The sequence below is a fragment of the Caretta caretta genome, chromosome 4 (assembly GCF_965140235.1).
Source record: "Caretta caretta isolate rCarCar2 chromosome 4, rCarCar1.hap1, whole genome shotgun sequence".
Taxonomy (NCBI): Eukaryota; Metazoa; Chordata; order Testudines; family Cheloniidae; genus Caretta; species Caretta caretta.
Genome location: NC_134209.1, coordinates 109,820,396 through 109,839,190, shown reverse-complemented (window position 1 = coordinate 109,839,190; position 18,795 = coordinate 109,820,396). Strand labels below are relative to the sequence as shown.

At 45.0% G+C, this 18,795-nt stretch overlaps 1 protein-coding gene across 8 annotated transcripts in view; it reads right to left on the bottom strand.

The window, feature by feature from the left end:
* The window catches only part of RELL1 (RELT like 1), a 60,601-nt gene extending 42,110 nt beyond the window's left edge, over positions 1-18,491 (bottom strand). For all 8 annotated transcript variants that reach the window (XR_007356458.2, XR_007356457.2, XM_048848627.2 and 5 more), the window contains exons 1-4: positions 18,335-18,491; positions 8,629-8,871; positions 5,160-5,231; positions 2,292-2,349 (exon numbers count right to left, since the gene is read on the bottom strand). Coding sequence is in view for 6 of the 8 variants with exons in the window: in XM_048848627.2 (XP_048704584.1) it covers positions 2,292-2,349; positions 5,160-5,231; positions 8,629-8,871; positions 18,335-18,398 (437 nt within the window). In the remaining 2 variants the exon portion in view is untranslated. The remainder of the gene's footprint in view (positions 1-2,291; positions 2,350-5,159; positions 5,232-8,628; positions 8,872-18,334) is intronic.
* Positions 18,492-18,795: the final 304 nt, after the last annotated feature.

The following is an 18,795-nucleotide window of genomic DNA, read 5'->3' as shown; positions in this document are numbered from 1 at the left end:
AAAGAGAAGCCAAAACCATTTAGTTGTTCAAATTTTAACTCAACCACACACTCCTGCATCATCACACAAGATTATTTTGAAATTGGCCCATATTTGAAAACAGACATCTCTCAAGATTGCAAAGATATTTTCCTCAAAAAATTGCTCCAAATAAAATAGGAGGTAAAATGAAGGAGAAGGAACAAAGTGTGTAAATAATGCATATAGAGGGCTGATTTACACACAGGCTTTGTACTACTACAATTATATTTGTTTAGAAAATGGTATAATTAAAAGTGGAACAACCCTCTTCAGCGTGGATGCAGTTGTACCAGCCTAAAGGTGTTTATATCGGTGCTGATATAGTTAAACATGTTTTATCAGTACAGACACAAGCACCTTTAGAGACTGGTACAACTGCATCCAAAAGAAAGGTATGTCTACAGTGGCAAGTTTCTGCACAACAAGTTATATACCACTTTTATTAAGGCGCTAGAATTAAACTGCTGTTACATGTCCACACCACTCCTTGTGACGGTGGAGTCCATCCATGTTAGCAGCTCTTACAATGGCAAAGAGCAGTGCATTGTGGTAGTTATTCCACTGTGCAACTGGCTGCAGGGTGCTTTGGGAGGGGTTTGCAATGCCTCCTGGGGCAGGCACAGCATCACATAATGCAGGTTTCCCAATCCTGTTGTTCCACGGGCATCCTACTAAATTGCCAGCTGCTTTTCAACTGAAATGGGGGGAGGGGCAGAGTGCGACATGGAGTGTGTGTGTATACGGAGGGGGGAGGAGAGACTGTGTTTTGGGGGACAGAGTGTGTCAGCATACTGTCTTGTAAGTTCAGACAGCGGCAGGAAGTAACCAGAGCTGAGACAGGGGGAGGGGGAAACCCCGACATCAGCTCCTGCCTCCCTCCCTGGGCTTTCTGCACAGCACTCTCTCTCTCTCTCTCACACACACACACACCTGTGTTCAACAGCACAAGAATTACCACATTAATGGCTTGCTGTGTGTCCTAGAGCAGATCAGCACAGCATGTAAGGGCTGCCAGAAATGGAGCTTTGAAAGGGGAGGGGCACATGTCTCCAGGGAAGCTGAGTTCAAAACAATGAGCATAGCAGCCACTTGAGGGATTAGGGAACACCTCCGGAGGCCAACTGATTGTTTTCTGCACTGTAATATGTTTACACTGCCAATACAGCACTGGACCCTCTGCGCTGTAAGGTTTACGACAAGAGACTCTTGTTGAGGTGGTTTTTGGCAACGCTGCAACTGAGGAGTTTCTGCGCACTAAGTGACTTGGTAGTGTGTACACCTCAGTAGTTACACCACAGAAAGCTGCTTTAATGCACAGAAACTTGCCAGTGTAGACAAGGCCTAAGAAGGGTTCTTCCACTTTAACTCTCTCATTTTCTAAAACATATATATTTATGTTGGCACATAAAACTGTGTATACTACCCCAAAGTATACGCACATTTACAACTGAACAAATATTCTAAGAAAAAAAGAAAGATGTGTATTTTTGAAGTCAAGTTTTGTACAAATCAAGCCCCTAGAAAGCTAGTCTCTTCCCCTCTCATCTTTCAGATCAGCCTCTAGCAATCTGGGTTAGTTCTCTAGCTGTTAAGCGGTGGGTTAGTTTTTCAAGCCCTAGCCTTGTTTTAAAGAATTAAACAAGTGTGTAAAGGCACTATGAGCTACTGTCAATTTTCAATCCCCGGTATGATAGATTTCCTCTCTCTTCTGAGAGAAACTTTTTTCTGAGGAACTTTCAATTCTGTGTGTATGCATTGAGATTTACAGTAGAAATCTCAGTGAATCAGAGAAGAATAAGACAATGAAATCAAAATAGTTTCTTTTCAACCAATGACTCAGGCAAGTGAGAGCAAAAGAATAGAAAAAAACTGATTAGCAAGTAAAGCAACTTGTGGCAATCTGTATTTTTTCTAATAAGAGATATAGATACCTTGTTTTTATGAAATCAAATGTACATTTCCAGTTTTGATAAAAATGGACACTACATAAACTTACAGGAGTAGTGTGACAAGAACATATGCATTTTTTGTTTTTTAAAAAAAGAGTAACTGCATCTTTGAAGTAGCATCCCTGTGATTAAGCTCCCAAATGACTGCTACTGAATGTTCTTGAATCTAAAACTAGAGTGAACAAACTTTCAGTTATCATAATAGCATTTAAAGGATTGCAATTTCACTGAGATTTCAGTTTTAATTAACATTGAATCATTGGTAGGGTACATCTTGACATAGCAGAGGAAACATACAGAGTTAAAATAGAAAGGTCTTACCTTTCAGGATCACACACACTGTTATCTGCCACCATGGCCTTTAACATATCAGCATTTGCTGCAAAAAGCATAAACAGAAATTGTTAGAAGAAATGTGTTGCTATGTCCTTGTATAACCAAAAAAAGATAGTAAAAAGTAAGCAAGCTGAAGATTCTAATTTTGACCCAGAATCCACTTAGCAAAGGTGCATTAACAACAATCTCACGAGCTGAACTGAATGGCTCTGAATTTAGTTCCATCTAGACCGGAGAAGTCTGCATTATGGAGTCTCCAAAAGGTAAGCTGCCAAAGGCAACAAATAAAAAATCTGACTGCAAACAAAATAAATCTGTATGATGAAATATTTTTCAGAGCAGGTTAGACAAACACCTGCCAGGGATGGTCTAGATAACATTTAGTCCTGCCATGAGTGCGGGGACTGGACTAGACGACCTCTCAAGGTCCCTTTCAGTCCTATGATTCTATGAAATGCTGATTTATTTAAAAACTTATAGGAGTTTATAATTGAGAAGGTAAAGTTACTCTTGCTGTAGAACACATATCTCAGTCCCAATACAAAGCACATATATTACTGTCCATGTTATGAGAATGCTTGACATGCTTAATACCATGCATACAATCTACCAAACTGATAACCTTGTCTAAAAAGCACTCCCAGGCCACAAGTCAAAGATTAGTGGAGTTAATGAATATTTAATTATTTGGATGGATCTCAAAGGCAACAATTCAGCCACCATTAAAATAAAGCTGCCTTTTGGTAAAATAAGCAGCTGTTTAACAGTGCACACTAGTACTACACAACCTTAAGTACACTACAACTTAAGAATTATAGACAGATCACATATTCAGAGCAATATATTGAGGGCCAGCTACTCCCAACCTGCACAAAAAAAGTATTCCAATTATAAACAAGTGAATTCTGAATAGCCACCACATTCTCTCTTCAGGGTATTTATGAATGTACAGAAAAGGCCAGGAGCTACAACCCTTCAACTGTGAACAGCCCAAGTTTCCAAAGGAAAATCTGATCCAATTCCCTTCGCTTCCAGGACATCCACATAGATACTAGCCTTTGCATTGCATTTGGCATATTCCTAGAGCTGTACTGCTACTGGATCACTAGTTCAGCTATGCACTGCAGGTTGGATGCCACAAAGGAGAAGTTAATGGTCTAAGGGCAGTCTTGTACATAAATTTACACTGGGAGAAACTCATAGAAGAGCAGTTCAATACATAGCAGCTACTCCCTGATTAAGGTCCTACAACTCTCTAAAAACCCATGTAATCCCAATTGTGTGATGTTGCAAAGAGCAGATTCCATCAATGTTACAGAGAAGAATGCTACACAGGCACCACTCTCCTGTTTTGGCCGGACAGTCACTCTATTTCATTGCTCCCCTGCAAGCCGAGCTACAAGCAAGCCTCTGTCCTTACGTATCTTTGACTATGTATTAACTAACTTGAAATAAAGTAGAGTGTTTACTTCAATGTTCCAAAATGTATATACGATCACACATTGAAACATGCATATAATATGGTGTGTTTATGGAAAGGGTGGAGATACAGATATATACTGCTCGCACATATATAAAATATTCAGGGGGTTCTACATTTTGATATATTGTTAAAACTCTTCAATAAACCATTTAGTGTACCTTTTCAGCAGGTTTTTTTTTTAAATTCTTCTACCACCTCTTTCTAAAAGAATTTTATTGAATAAATCCAAAGTACTTGTCCTCAGAGGACTCAGTTTAGTGTTTAAGTATCTGAATTACACAAATGCAAAATACAAAATTTGAAAACAAAACAGAAAAACATTTTCCTAATCAGCTAGCCCTTTGTTTGGCCAAGCAGGCAGAATGTGAAGTGATGTTACAGGGGGAAGATCTTACATAACATGGCTGCATAGCTGCTCAGCATTCTTTCCCCCTTCCAAACATTTAGTTTTCCATTGTTTAGATACATCCATCACAAAGTAAACAGCAGTGCTGCTGTCCTGTTTTCCCTACTTTGCTGAAAACCTTTGCCTCAGTCACACATGTGCAGTAGTCGGAACTTGCCCCTCCATTCCAAGCCAGTCAGTGTAATGGTAGTATTTAAATGCTCCCAAATAGGCTTTGACATTACTATTAAGCGAACAAGCTAGTTCTTTTATCTTCTTCTTTTAAAAATAAGAACATTCAGGCTCTTGCAAAGACTGCAAAGTTTCTATTATTTTTAATGACAGGAAAAGCAAGTTTGCAGTGTTTTAGCTGTGTTAGTTCCAGGATATTAGACAAGATGGGCGAGAGATCTTTTATTGGTCCAACTTGTGTTGGTGAAAGAGACAAGTTAAACTTCCAACATGAACCAACCTTCCCAAAAAAAAAAAAAACACCCCACAAAACTAACTTTAGAGAAGATATGGGAAGTCTCATTCTAAAAAGCAATTTCAGAACGTTAAGTGTGTGCCAACAAGAAGGTATGAGAGAGCATCGGAATGAAGAAAGCCCTAACATGCTGTGGAAACACTTTGATACTATGACAGGTATCAGAGTAGCAGCCGTGTTAGTCTGTAGTCGCAAAGAGAAAAGGAGTACTTGTGGCACCTTAGAGACTAACAAATTTATCTGAGCACATTACAGTGTGTATGGTAACACCCATTGTTTCATGTTCTCTATGTATATAAATCTCCCCACTGTATTTTCCACTGAATACATCCGATGAAGTGAGCTGTAGCTCACAAAAGCTTATGCTCAAATAAATTTGTCAGTCTCTAAGGTCCCACAAGTACTCCTTTTCTTTATGATACTATGTAGCTTTTTAAACTGCATCAGAGGAATTCACATCTTTAACGGAGAACACTGTACACTGATATTAAACTGTACCTTCGTTTTCCATAATGATGTTGACGATTCGCCCCACAGTATCGTTATTGTCATTTACACTTTCATTCATTTCTATGGGGGAAAAACAACAATATATAGTCAGTATTACAGCCTCCTATAAATTTTTTTCCTATGGTAAAGTAAGGAGAACAGGAGAACATCTCATTTTTTAAATATATATTTATTCCATACGTATTATATCACTGCATATTAAAAAAACCCAAACACACACTTTTTATGGATTTTAGTAACAATCCTGAAGACAGTCCTGCAGCCCTTATTCAGGCAAGGTTCTCTCACTAAAGACATCAGGACTGAGTTCTTAAGTTCATGTATTTCATCTAATACCCCCTGAAAACGCAGAGTTTTCATAAAACTTTGAAATATCAAACTTCTATCATCACTTTCATCCTCCTTCTCACCTAAATTTTAAGAGAGCAGAAGGAATATAAATCTCAGCAGAAAATGGGTTTGGAGATTAAGTTACCACATATGGAATACCTCACACTTGACTAGTAGCAAATTAATGAGTTGTTGCAGGGAAGCTTGCACTGCTATATTGTTAACCACAGACTTCAGTATCTAAGACTATATATTCAGCGCCTTTCACTACAACTAGGAAGACAAGAGTCAGGTACTGCCAGCCCCAAGCATTCAAATATCAAGAGCCAGACCCTCCCAAAATCATGAGATTATCTTAAAAATTGAAAGATTTTATAAAAATACTAAATTTTAGATTTTTGTTTGCCTTCTAGAGTTTGAATCTTTAGGATTTGCATTTTCAAGCTTTTCCACACAACACAGGGATAGAAACATTTTTTTAAATGAAAGCCAAGATTTTCATTTAACAGCATGACTCCAGGAGCCAAGGCTTTAAGAAAAAGCACTTAAATATAATGAGTATATAAATATACCTGTGTAAAAAAATCTCTGAATTGAGAACTCTGGTGGGGGAGTCTCACAAAAAGCCTTCTCAAAGTAGTTTAAGGGGTAAAAATTGACTCTGTGACTGTGCATAATGAATACACCACTGCTTTCCACCCTATTATAGGGTTGACAACTTTCTAATCCCTGAAAACAGAACACCCCTCCCCCACCCCTTTACCGAGGTCCCACCCCCTATCCTGCCTCCTCCTCCGAGGCTCTGCCCAGCCCCCCACCTGTCCCCCACCCCAGCCCATTACTCGTTCCCTCATCCCCTGGAACTCACCTGCCACCTGCAGAGCTGGGCTGGGAGGAGCTGGCGCAGAGCCTGACCAATAGGGGCACAGCGGGGGTCGGTCCCTGGACCGAGGGGCTGGCGAAATCAGGGCATAATGGAGTGGGAGGGCAGTCTCCAGACCAAGGGGCTGGGGTGGGGAATTCGGGGCACAACAGGGTCCATCCCTAGAGCAAGGGACTGGGGCAGAGGGGGAACTGGTCCCCGGAGCGAGGGGCCGGGGTGGGGAAATCAGGGCACAGCACGGTGGGGCTGGGGAATCGGAGCAAAGCAGGAGGATCCCCAGAGCGAGGGGCTGGGGAATCGGGGCAAAGCAGGAGGATCCCCAGAGCGAGGGGCTGGGGAATCGGGGCAAAGCGGGGCAGGAGGGCAGACAGGTTACCCACACACCCCCGGTTGGTGCTGGAACCTACTTTGGAGCCTGGTCCAGGAGCCAGCCAGTTCTATCAGGCTGGGGGTGGGGGGGAAGAGCAGCAGCTGCTAAGCGGAGCCGCTCCTCCAGGCTCCAGCATCAGCTGTTGCTCTTCCTGTCCCCTAGTGGCAAAGGCCGCTGACCGAAGGCTGCCAGTTTCCCTTTTCAACCGGACATTCCAGTCAAAAACTGGACACCTGGCAACCCTATGTGGCAACAAAAATATAGAAAGTCACTTCCTTACTCAATATTTTAATTTTATTAGACCAGGAAAGGCAGCATTATCCCTAAAGCTACTTGATCTCTCTGCTTCACTGAGGAGCTCCTGCCTGTCTCCTGAAGAGAGCCCACCCTACCATTCCTACCTGACTTCCAGCTACAAAGTTAAAGAAAAATACCCACGGCTCACAGGGTCTCCCAATAAAGACAGCAACAGGAACAACCTACCAGGCGTAAGCTTTTCTCCTCTGCTCCCAAGTCAAATAAGTAACTTCAGCACCACATGCTACTGAATTCATGGAGCCACTAACACACACTGCAAGTACACTTTGACAAGTAAGGGGACAAGAACAAGAGCACAAAGAAAAAATGTTAGAGAAGGGGGGGGGGAAAAGAAAAGAAGGGGAAAAAATGATGGCAGCAAATGTGTTAAGGCCTGACACCAAAGAATATAGCCAGAGCACACCAATGTTCCAATCCATCACAACAGGGGAGGAGAGAGAGGGTGGAAACCGTAGTACTGGAGTATTAAATTTATTCAAATAAAATTCAAGTATCTGCACTGTTAAACATACACCAAAAAGTTATGCTTTAAAAAAGGCTGGTTTATGGATGTCAATCTTTAAAAGAGTTATGCACTGCACACTATTGCTGCAGACAGCAGATGAAATACAGAAAAGTGGGTTCGCTATTCAAATCGCAGTTTATAGTCACAAAAGCTATAAAGTATTTTGTATGCAGTGTTGTTGTAGCGCAAGGATTGGCAACCTGTCAAAAGTGGTGTGCCAAGCATTCATTTATTCACTCTAATTTAAGGTTAGGCGTGCCAGTAATACATGTTCATGTTGTTAGAAGGTCTCTTTCTATAAGTCTAGAATATATAACTAAACTAGTGTTGCATGTAAAGTAAATAAGGTTTTTAAAACGTTTAAGAAGCTTCATTTAAAATTAAAACGCAGAGCCCCTCAGACCAGTGGCCAGGAACCAGGCAGTGTGAGTGCCACTGAAAATCAGCTTGCGTGCTGCCTTTGGCATGCGTGCCATAGGTTGCCTACCCGTTGTAGCGTGTTGGTCCGAGGACATTAGAGATACAAGGTCGGTGAGGTAATCTCTTTTATTTGACCAAAGTCTGTTGATAAGAGAGACACTAAGAGCCCATGTCTCTCTTACTGGGCTAACATCCGTTGATGAGAGAGACATGGGCTCTTAGTGTCTCTCTCTCTCATCAATAGACGTTAGTCCAGTAAGAGAGACATGGGCTCTTAGTGTCTCTCTTATCAACAGACTTTGGTCAAATAAAAGAGATTACCTCACCCACCTTGTCTCCATGAAGTATTTTGGACACTTTGATCCTTCAAAAAAAGGTTTTAAAAGTATATTTTAGAGGACTGACATTGGGAATTGGTAGAATTTCCTAATAGAGGTCACTTGGTTAGGTTGGGAATGGCCAAAAGTAATTACCATTTAATTGTCTGTTAAGTCAATGTTCTTAAACTATTTAATCGAGGATATGTATTATGAGAGAGAGAGAGAGAGCGCGCGCGCGCTCCCGCTATGGATCATTCCAGATTAGTAACATACTGCATAAAAATGAACAAGAAGACATTGACATTACTTACCTATCTTTTCTCGAAGTTTTTCCTCTTCAATTTCTTGCTCGGCCTCTGTTCTACACCGATATCCTTTTTTCTTAAGCACGTGACAGATGAGGATCCCCAAAAGGCCCATGATGAAAAAGACAGGAACCAACCCATAAGCAAGATATTCTGGATGCATGCCACTTCCTGTGTGATCACCGACAGCTTGAGATGTAGTACTTTCTAAACCATGGCTTGCCAAAATATTAGGAAAATCTTGATTTCCTATGTAAAATAAATACATGGTTATGAAGCACAGTTCTAGATAATACTTTGCACTTTCAAGCAGCTCTGACTTTAGGCTCTCAAAGGACTGGGTGAATTGTGAGCCTGATCCTAAGACCACTGAAGTCAATGGGAGTCTTTCCACTAATGGATCCAGGTCCATTGATGAATTAAGCCTCAAACCCCTATAAGTAGTTGGTATTCTCTTTTACAGATGGCGAAATGAGCACAAAAGGTGAAGCAACTTGCTTAAGGACACAGCAGTTCAGTGGCAGAGCTGGGAACAGAAGTCAAGAGTCTAGCCCTGGTGGCCCCAGCTCTACCCACTAAGCAACAATCCTTCCACAAACATTCATTATATTTCAAAATAAGGAGGAAAAACGTCAAACTTTCTTTTAATATAGTTAAATCGAAGTTTACGTCAATACAGATCCTTGAAGATACCATGAATTTCATTTTGTTTAGCTCAGACATAGAATTTAAGACAGAAAATCACTAGGTTGAAATCCCACCTATACACCTAGTCACAATGAGAAACTGACTAGGGCTATCACCATAAAGATGGCCCATTTTACAATACTTTCTGTACTATCTGAAAGGGGAAGTGTATGTACTGTCACAGATCATTACAATAGTTCATTGAATTGGAAGCATACCTGCATCTCTGCAGCTATTATGTTGCATTGGAATACTATCTACTGTTCGGATTATGCCTCTGAACCTGCTGTTTAAGCCATGCTCAGATGCACCCCCAAACTCACTACCTCACCACTCAAGAAGTTTATCTCCAAAGCAAGCAGACTTCCCAAATGCTGCCCAATGTTACCAGTGGCTAAATACTATCCATTACGCATCCTTACCTGGGACAAAATGGAAAAAAAGAACATCAGTGGAATGACGAGTGGACATGGATCTGATGTAAAACGAAAAGCAGTTCACATCTAATCTAAAATACTGAACAGGTTCTACTGGAGGCAAACCAGATGCCTAGCCATTAACTTTAACGAATATGCAATTGTTTCTATGCCTCCCTATCACTCATCATTTGGTTCTACCACACTGAAAGATCATTCGTCCCACTCCCATCCTGCTGTGGATAAACATTATAAACATTATCCACCCCTACATCTCAGAAGCACTAAATAATGCCGTTACCTCCCCTTGGATTCGAGGATAACCCAACACCACTTTAAAAATAGGACCCTTGCAGCTCTTATCTTCCATACAAAAAATTGAGATACTGGAAGGATCCGTATCTTCCCTATCTAAGAGGGGAAACTGTATTTAGCACCAAAGATGCCGAACTTTCAGCTTTCCCTGGGGATGCTCCACCCCCACTCCATCCCTTCTCCCAAGTCTCCACCCTCAACCTGCCTCTTTCCCGAGGCTCCGCCCTGCCTTTTCCTGCCCCCACTCTGCCCCAACACCCCCTAGAGTGCCCTGCCCTCGCTCCGCTTCTTCCCGCCCCTGCTCCTCCCCTCCCCCCCCAGCGCCTCCCTCCCACCATTGAACAGCTGATCAGCAGCAGGTGGGAGGTGCAGGGCGGAAGGGGAGGAGCTGATCTGCGGGGCCCACCAAACAACTGTCTGGGGGGTGGCTGCTGAGCATCCACTTCTTTTTTTATGGGTGCTTTAGCCCCAGAGCGCACACAGAGTCAGTGCCTATGTTTAGCACGGACCCTTGTGATGGGAAAAATATATATCTGTTCTTCCCATACTGGGGTACTACAAGACATATAAAGAGGCTTTTACAGCAGAAATAACATTTTATTTCATCTTCTTTTACTCTTCCTCCCCAAATTATTTCTACATAGCGTCTGCCCCTGCTACTAAATCACAGGCAGATCAGCTTGTAGGTCTGCCTTACCTAAAGGTATTAAATATTGCAGAGAATGTGGGAATGCTTTCCTTTCCACTATCAACCCTCTTTCCTCCCTGTCCCATCCCCCCACCAAATAATTTTGAAGTTTGGAAGGAAAGGCAGATGGCTAAATTAAGACGACCCACCAACAGCCAGTGGAAAACTACAAAAGGTGTGAGAACAACTGCGCAAATGGATTCTCCTCCCTAAGACAGCCTAAAACAAGCGCACTCTCAAAATACCTGAGCGCCACTTATGGACTAGGCATGATGAAGGCAACTTCCCTGCTATAGCAGTTAAGTCTACAGTTACCTGTGCCAACCTTGCTAGCTTCCTTTGTACTGCTCAGAGGGCTTAGCTTCTATCCCATTCACCCAGTTTCTCCTTTTGTTTCTCCCACCCCCATCTCATTTCCCTTGAATTTTGCAATATTCCTGGATTTATGGTTCTGTGACATCAGCAACAGTTGGGATGGAAAAAGGAAATGCTGCAGCTCAGCCTTCAGAAGTGGCATTACATTTTTTTTTAACCTAATTCTGGAGAGAGAGAAAGGGACCCGTGTGCATGTGCGTGAAAAGGAGGACGAAGCGAGAAGAAACCTTTGCGGGTTAGGTTTAGATATTTTGTAAGTATGGACTCAAACAGCAATATAGTTTGGAACGGGACGGACAAATATTTAAATTTGTATGTGAAATGTATTTAAAAATTTTAAAGGTATACTCTGTACTATAAGGTATGTTAATAGATACTTGTTTTTAGTTACTGCAACAGTGTGTTTGCACAAAATGGCTTGAAAAAAGAGGATGAAGGGAATACAAGTCAAGAATTTTATGAAGTTTTTGCAAAAAAAGTGAAAGATCTCTAGCAAGTTTTTTCTCTGCAGAAAGAGCTCCCAACATTTGTGCAATTTGATAATTTAATTTAAGTAAATGTAACTTAGATTTGAAATACATGAACCAGGTCCTCACTATTCCCTCTTTGCTGAAGATCTTTAGCAAGAATGTTGAAGGATCTTAATAGCGATGTTACATGATGACAACCTGGAACTGTAGCTTTCCCCAAAAGCGAGCAAGGAAATTTTGATAAAAAGAAGGTGGTTTCCATTACGGAAATGTCTACACAGAAGTTCTTATGGAATACTGCTACTCACATAGCTATTTCAACAGAGAGAGTTGACATTTGGCTTTTTTTTTTTTTTTTTTTTTGCAGATTTTTCATTTTACCACCAGAAGCCAAACAGATCAGTGGAGCGTCTCTTGCCCATTTTAAGGACAGGGTAAGGGATTTTTTCATATTTGCAAGAACCACACTCTCAAGACACAGAGGGGATACAGAGGATGAGTGGAAGATAGCAAAAAAGCTAACCAGCTACTGTAGGTATTCAATGACAAACTGCACACAGTGCAACAGTGTTTTGGGGGCCTGTACTACAAGCACGGAATGGTAGGACTGGATCATGATGCAAATCTGGGATGATCAGCAACTGCTCCTGAACTTTTGTATGTGGAAGGTCACGTTCCTGTTGTTGTATGTGTTAGGATACAGATATTCAGGCCTGTCGGTAAAGGCCTGTACTCGAAGAATTTAGGTGTATTCTTATCACTTGGCTAGTGATAGAGGTATAAAAGAAAGAATCAAAATCACTGTCTGCCAGTGTAAGGTCCTTCTCTTACTGTGACAGTCTGAGGCCCTGTGCTTAGGCTAAGACCTTTGGCTAAGCAACAGAGGCAGCCATAAACTGGAAAGTGAACGGTCACATCCTCACATTCACAACTAGTCACATTGAAATAAGGTGCTATTGGGCTGTTAGGAATACAATCCTGTCCTGATAGTGCCTATCGCCTCCAGAGAAAGGGAAGTGCCTAGAAAATGTAAAAGGAAACTTAGTTTGATAGCATCCTGTCTGGCAAGAACTCACTTATCAATAGCTGGGATGTAAAATCCTCACTTCTGTATTGTTTTGTCATTATAGTTCCCACTTTGCTATTGTTTGTCTGTATAATCTCTGTCTGGTTCTGTGATTGTTTCTGTCTGCTGTATAATTAATTTTGCTGGGTGTAAACTAATTAAGGTGGTGGGATATAATTGGTTACATAATCATGTTCCAATATGTTAGGATTGGTTAGTTAAATTTCAGGAAAATGATTGGTTAAGATATAGCTAAGCTGAACTCAAGTTTTACTATATAGTCTGCAGTCAATCAGGAAGTGAGTGGGTGGGTGTGTGTGGGGAAAATGGGAACAGGGAATGGGGGTGGGGAAATTGGAATCATGTTTGGCCAAGGGCAGGAATGGAAACAGGGACACAGGTGTAAGGCTCTGTGGTGTCAGAGCTGGGAAGGGGGACACTAAGGAAGGAAACTGGAATCATGCTTGCTGGAAGTTCACTCCAATACACATCGAATTGTTTGCACCTTTGGACTTCGGGTATTGTTGCTCTCTGTTCATGCGAGAAGGACCAGGGAAGTAAGTGGGTGAAGGAATAAGCCTCCTAACAGTATGCCACACTCATCCCAACACTAAAATGCATAGACACCAAGACGAGAGCTGCTCAGACAGTAAAGAAATGGATGATAATTGTTCTCTGGAAGCTTGCAACCCCACAGTATGCCAACATTTTTATGGCGGACTTAGAACAACGCTTCCTCAGCTCTCGTCCCCTAATGCCCCGACTCAACTTGCTCTACATTGATGACATCTTCATCATCTGGACCCATGGAAAAGAAGCCCTTGAGGAATTCCACCATGATTTCAACAATTTCCATCCCACCATCAACCTCAGCCTGGACCAAGGGGATCTCTGTGACCGAACCCATCACAGCCAGTTTATACAAAGTTTACATGCAAAACTGCACTGGATTAACAAAAGGTGCTATTTTAAACTGATTTTGCTAAATTTGTCCAAAACCCTCGGTAGACACACTGAAGATTTAAAACTAATTCATATCACTTAAGCTTTCAATGGTAAAGTTACATATAAAAGCTAAGGTGGCAAATATTTTAAATCATTGTGTCACCATAGAGGGATTTGCACAGACTTAATTAAAATCAGTTTAAAAACCTATTTTAGTTAAAACAGCACAGCTTCTGTACATAGACAAGCCCTGTATTTCAACAATCTCTTTTAGGGTATGTCTACATTTAAAACGCTACAGTGGCACAGCTGCAGCAGTTCAGTGTAGACACTCATTACAGCAACAGGAGGGGTTCTCCCCTCACTGCAGTAAATCCACCTCCACCATGGACCCAGAACTGTCCACACTGGGGGTCCACACCAGGGGAATTTTTCACACCCCGACATGTGTAGCTATGCCAACTTAAGTTTTCAGTGTAGACCAGCCCTTACACTGCAGATAAGGCCCTACCAAATTCACGATCGTGAAAAACACATCATGGACCATGAAATCAGTCTATTGTAGGGGAGGGGCAGGGCTGGGGGCACCCCAGCCACAGGCTTCTACTGTGGGTCAGGCTCCAATCGCTAATCCCAGCCCAGGCTGGGGAGGGACAGGACTTCCTTTTCCCTTGCAGGAGCCACTCCACAAGCTGGTCAGACCCACCTCTGGGAACCTCCCCCAGCTGTAGGAAGCTCTGTGACAGCTGTCTGGGACAGGCCACAATCCAGGCGGAGAGGCTGCAGCCCCAGCTATCAGCACCCCTCACCCCGACCCAGGCGGAGAGGCTGCCAGGAAAACCCAGATGTAGGGTAACCTGCTCCCCCATACCCTGCAATCCTCACTTCATGCTGCTGCTCGCAGTGGGGCTGGCTTTAGAGCTTGGAGCCCAGCCAGCAGCTGCTGTTCTCTAGTTGCCCAGCTCTGAAGGCAGCACCCCCCCCAGCAGCAGCGCAGAAGTAAAGGTGGTGATCTCATAACCCCCCGTCAGTAGCCTTTCCTATGACCCATGTGGAGCGGGTTCGTCGGGGCTCATCCCTCCCCGGGGCAGTGGGGAACCACACCGCCTCCCTTAGTCCTAGCACTGGCCCCTGGGGAATCAGTCAGGCCACAGGAGTCCTGGCTCAAGCCGTCCCACAGGGGCTCAACACACATAGGTAACAAGTGAAAGTTAACAAGCCCAAGCCTGGGATGTGGGCGGGGCAGTAAAGAGTCACAGCTCAAGCCCTTAGGCAGGGGCTGAGCAACAAGTTACACAGTCAACAGGCCCAGGCCCAGGCCCAAGCCCAGGGTGGGGCAGCAATGAATACAAGTCTCAGGCCCTCAGATAGGGGCTGAGCAGCAGTTTATATAGGTAGGGAAGCAGTGAGTCTAAGGCTCAGACCCTCAGGCAGGGGCTGAGCAAACACAGGTAAATAGCACACCCAGGCTTCAGGCTCCAAGAGGCCTGGGATGGGGGAGACTGCCACCCACATGTTGGGTGGCGCAAGCCCTTCCACTCCACTGCGTCCCAGCCCGGAGCCCTAGCAGCAGCCAAAGTCCCGCTGTTGTGTCAGTGCGGATCCCGGCCGCAACACACTGACATGGGTTCCGGCAGTGTGGCAGCCAGACTTGGATCAGCTGTCCCCGGGCTACTTCCCAGCTCCCCCTCTGGGGGTACCTGGGTCAAGGTGGTGTCCTCAGGGGGGTCGATCACCATTGGATCTTCTGGGTAGCTGGCCTGGGGTAGGCTCGGCAACTCTTCTGGGTAGCTGGTGAGGGGTAGGCTCGGCAACTCTCCCACATGCTGATCTGTGTCAAGTATTGGCTGATCAAGCCAGTCTCCAGGTCTGCCACTGGTTGCTGGAGTCTCCCCAGCAGGAGCTGGGCAGGAGGCATCTGGCGTCTCCAGCGGCTGTTCTTTGAGTGAGCTCTGGGGTTGGGCTCTGATACTTCCTGTCCAACAACTAACCCTCTGGGGGGGTGGGGGGGTGGGCTTGGAGTACTCTGGCCCTGCCCACTCTGGTGACCAGTGGATCTTGTCCCTCTCCAGGGCAGCGGGGGACCACACCGCCTCCCTACACCCCCTTTTGGATCAGGCCCATGGTTACAATACCCTGAAATGTCAGATGTAAACATCTGAAACCATAAAATTGACTATTTTAAAAATCCTATGACCATGAAATTTTCCAAAATGGACCGTGACTTTGGCAGGGCCTTAACAATAGAGGATAGTTGTCACTATCATTTCCGATACTCAGCTGAAAAGTGAAATTTAAGCACAACGGTGATTATCTCCACACTTCCCAGAAACTTACATCCAGTGGCTCACAGATGTGAAGAAGTGTAGCTGAGCAGCTGTCTTTTTAGAAAAGGGGAAGGGAAGAATTTCATAATAAACCCAGAAAGAAAAGGAGTCTGACTCTCCCAGTCTCTTATGAGTTCCCTGTCCCAATGTTTTACAAGTCCAGTTTTCAGAAACAAGGTCCTGCCCATCTGATGATACTTGGCACTAACTGATTTTTAAAAAGAAAATAGAAAAGGAGTACTTGTGGCAGGGTAAAGCTTATGCAGGGTAAATTCATAAATTGTCCTCCCGCTATAACACTCAGAGATATACACAGCTGTTTGCTCCCCCCCGGTATTAATCACTTACTCTGGATTTATTAACAAACAGAAGTGAATTAACTATAAAAAGTAGGATTTAAGTGGTTTCAAGTAATGACAGAACAAAGTAAGTCACCAAGCAAAATAAAGCAAAAACATGCAAGTCTAAGCCTAATACTTTAAGAAACTGATTTACAGGTCATCTCACCCTCAGAGATGTTTCAATAAGCTTCTTTCACAGACTAGACCCTTCCTAGTCTGGGCCCAATCCTGTCCCCTGGTACAGTCCTTGTTAGTTCCAGCAGACATCTTAGGTGTTAACTGGGGGTTTTCTCCGGACTGGCAGCCCCCTTTGTTCTGTTCCACCGCCTTTTATAGCTTTGGCACAAGGTGAGAATCTTTTGTCTGTGCTTGTCCCCACCCCTCCTTCTAAATGGAAAAGTACCAGATTTAAGATGGGTTTCAGAGGAACAGCCGTGTTAGTCTGTATTCGCAAAAAGAAAAGGAGTACTTGTGGCACCTTAGAGACTAACCAATTTATTTGAGCATGAGCTTTCGTGAGCTACAGCTCATGGATTCCAGTATCAGGTGACATGATCACATGTCCTGTGAGACCCCAGCCTCCATTCTTCCTGGGCTGGCCCACAGGTGTATATGAAGGTTTGCAAGTAAACGGAGCCATTTACAACCAACTGTCCTAGTCAATGGGAGCCATCAAGATTCTAAACCACCATTAATGGCCCACACTTTGCATAATTACAATAGGATTTCAGAGTTATACTTCTAGCTTCAGAAACAAGAATGATACATGCATACAAATAGGATGAATACACCCAGTAGATTATAAACTTTGTTATAAGAAAAGGCGTACTAGTGGCACTTTAGAGATTAACCACTCTATTCGAGCATAAGCTTTCGTGAGCTACAAATACCACTGAATGCATCCGATGAAGTGAGCTGTAGCTCACAAAAGCTTATGCTCAAATAAATTGGTTTCTTAGTACTCCTTTTCTTTTTGCAAATACAGACTAACACGGCTGCTACTCTGAAACCTCAAACAGCAACAGGAAGCATCTGAAGACAAGTCATCTGCCTTGAATTTATGTGACTTAATTTTGGATCCAAGTTTAACTTAGACATGCCAAATTCATATAAGAAAAGCAAAAAAACAGCCCTGAAACCAATATTTTAGAGTTTTGTTTTAGCAAAAATTGGGCAACTTGCACCGTGAGGTGAACCTGAAAAGCCAAGAACTTTCTTGCTACAGCTTTGAAACACTGCAGGGACCTCCTTACCCTCAGCTATGCCTCTAGTTATGGGATATTACACAAGAAGCTGTACCAAAGTGAACCCTCATCGGTGGGGGAGGGAGGGGGGGACCTCTTTCAACTATCAGAAAAGTAAGATCGCCAAGAGAAAGGCTCGGAAGGGAGAGAAGAAATACCCAGCCCGAGCTCTGCTTCTCCTCACCCAGCTCGGGTGCCCAACCCGGAGACTACATAATACAACTCCTCAAAAAGTGCCTGTGGCCCCAGCCTGCCGCTCTCACTTCGGGCAGAGATTAGGCGACTCCGGAGGCAGCGCCTCTCAGTAACAAGCGGCTGCGCTGGGCTAGTTAGCCGGAAGGATCGGGGTCGCCCCCAGAGCTCCGGCTGCCTCTGCCCCCGCCGGGGGTGCCCAGGCGAGGCAGGCAGGTAGTGGCGAGCGCGCCGGCCCCCGGGGAAGTCAGTGCGCAGGGAAAAGGGAGGCAGAGGAGGGCGCTGCGCTAGCGGACGCCTGGGTGGGACGCGGAGGGGTCCCGGGAGATCTATGGGCTGGGACGGGGACTGAGGGAGGCTCTGGGGCGGCCCGTGGCGGACGCCCACGGAGGAACGCTGCCTGCTCCGGGGAAGGGCGGCGGGGAGAAGCACCAGGGTGCTCGGCGGGAGTCAGGCGCGCAGCACCGGGAGGCCGCAGCCGGGGCAGGCGCACCCAGGCGCGGGGAGAGGCCCTAGGGAGGGCTAGGGAAAGTCAGGGGCCGGGAAGCGGGTGCTCGGCGGGGCGGCGGCGGCTCCAGGCCCGGCCCAGCGTTCGTTCCCCCCCCGAAACTCCCGCGCGGCGCAAGGAAACAACGGAGTCACCCACCGAGGTCGGAGGGGTTCCCCTGGGCGCCCGGCGCAGGGGGAGTCGGGGAGACCCACGGAGCCATCACTGATCCCAGCGGCTGCAGCTCGCGCTGCACGTCCCCGGCCCCGGGGGCGAGGCCCCTTAGCCTCCGCCTCCGCCTTCCCCAGCCCGCCCCGCCTAGGGGCTGCGTCGCTCCCTCGCAGCACTGAGCATGCCCGGGAGCAGCCGCGCCGCGCCGCGCCGCACCCCCTCAGGGCTGCTCGGGGAGAGGGCAAAGCCTGGCGGTGAAAGGCTGGGGGAGGAGGGGACCGTAGCGAGAGGAGACCGGGACTTGTGTCTCTGCTGGAAGGGCGCCGCTCTGAGGGCCGGGTCACGGGTTTATACCCTGTGCTCACGCCGAGATAATCTCGGCTCGGAAAGTAAAGTAGCTGCCGGCGGGGGAGCGGATGTAGTGACTGTCCGACGGCTCCCAGCCAGTG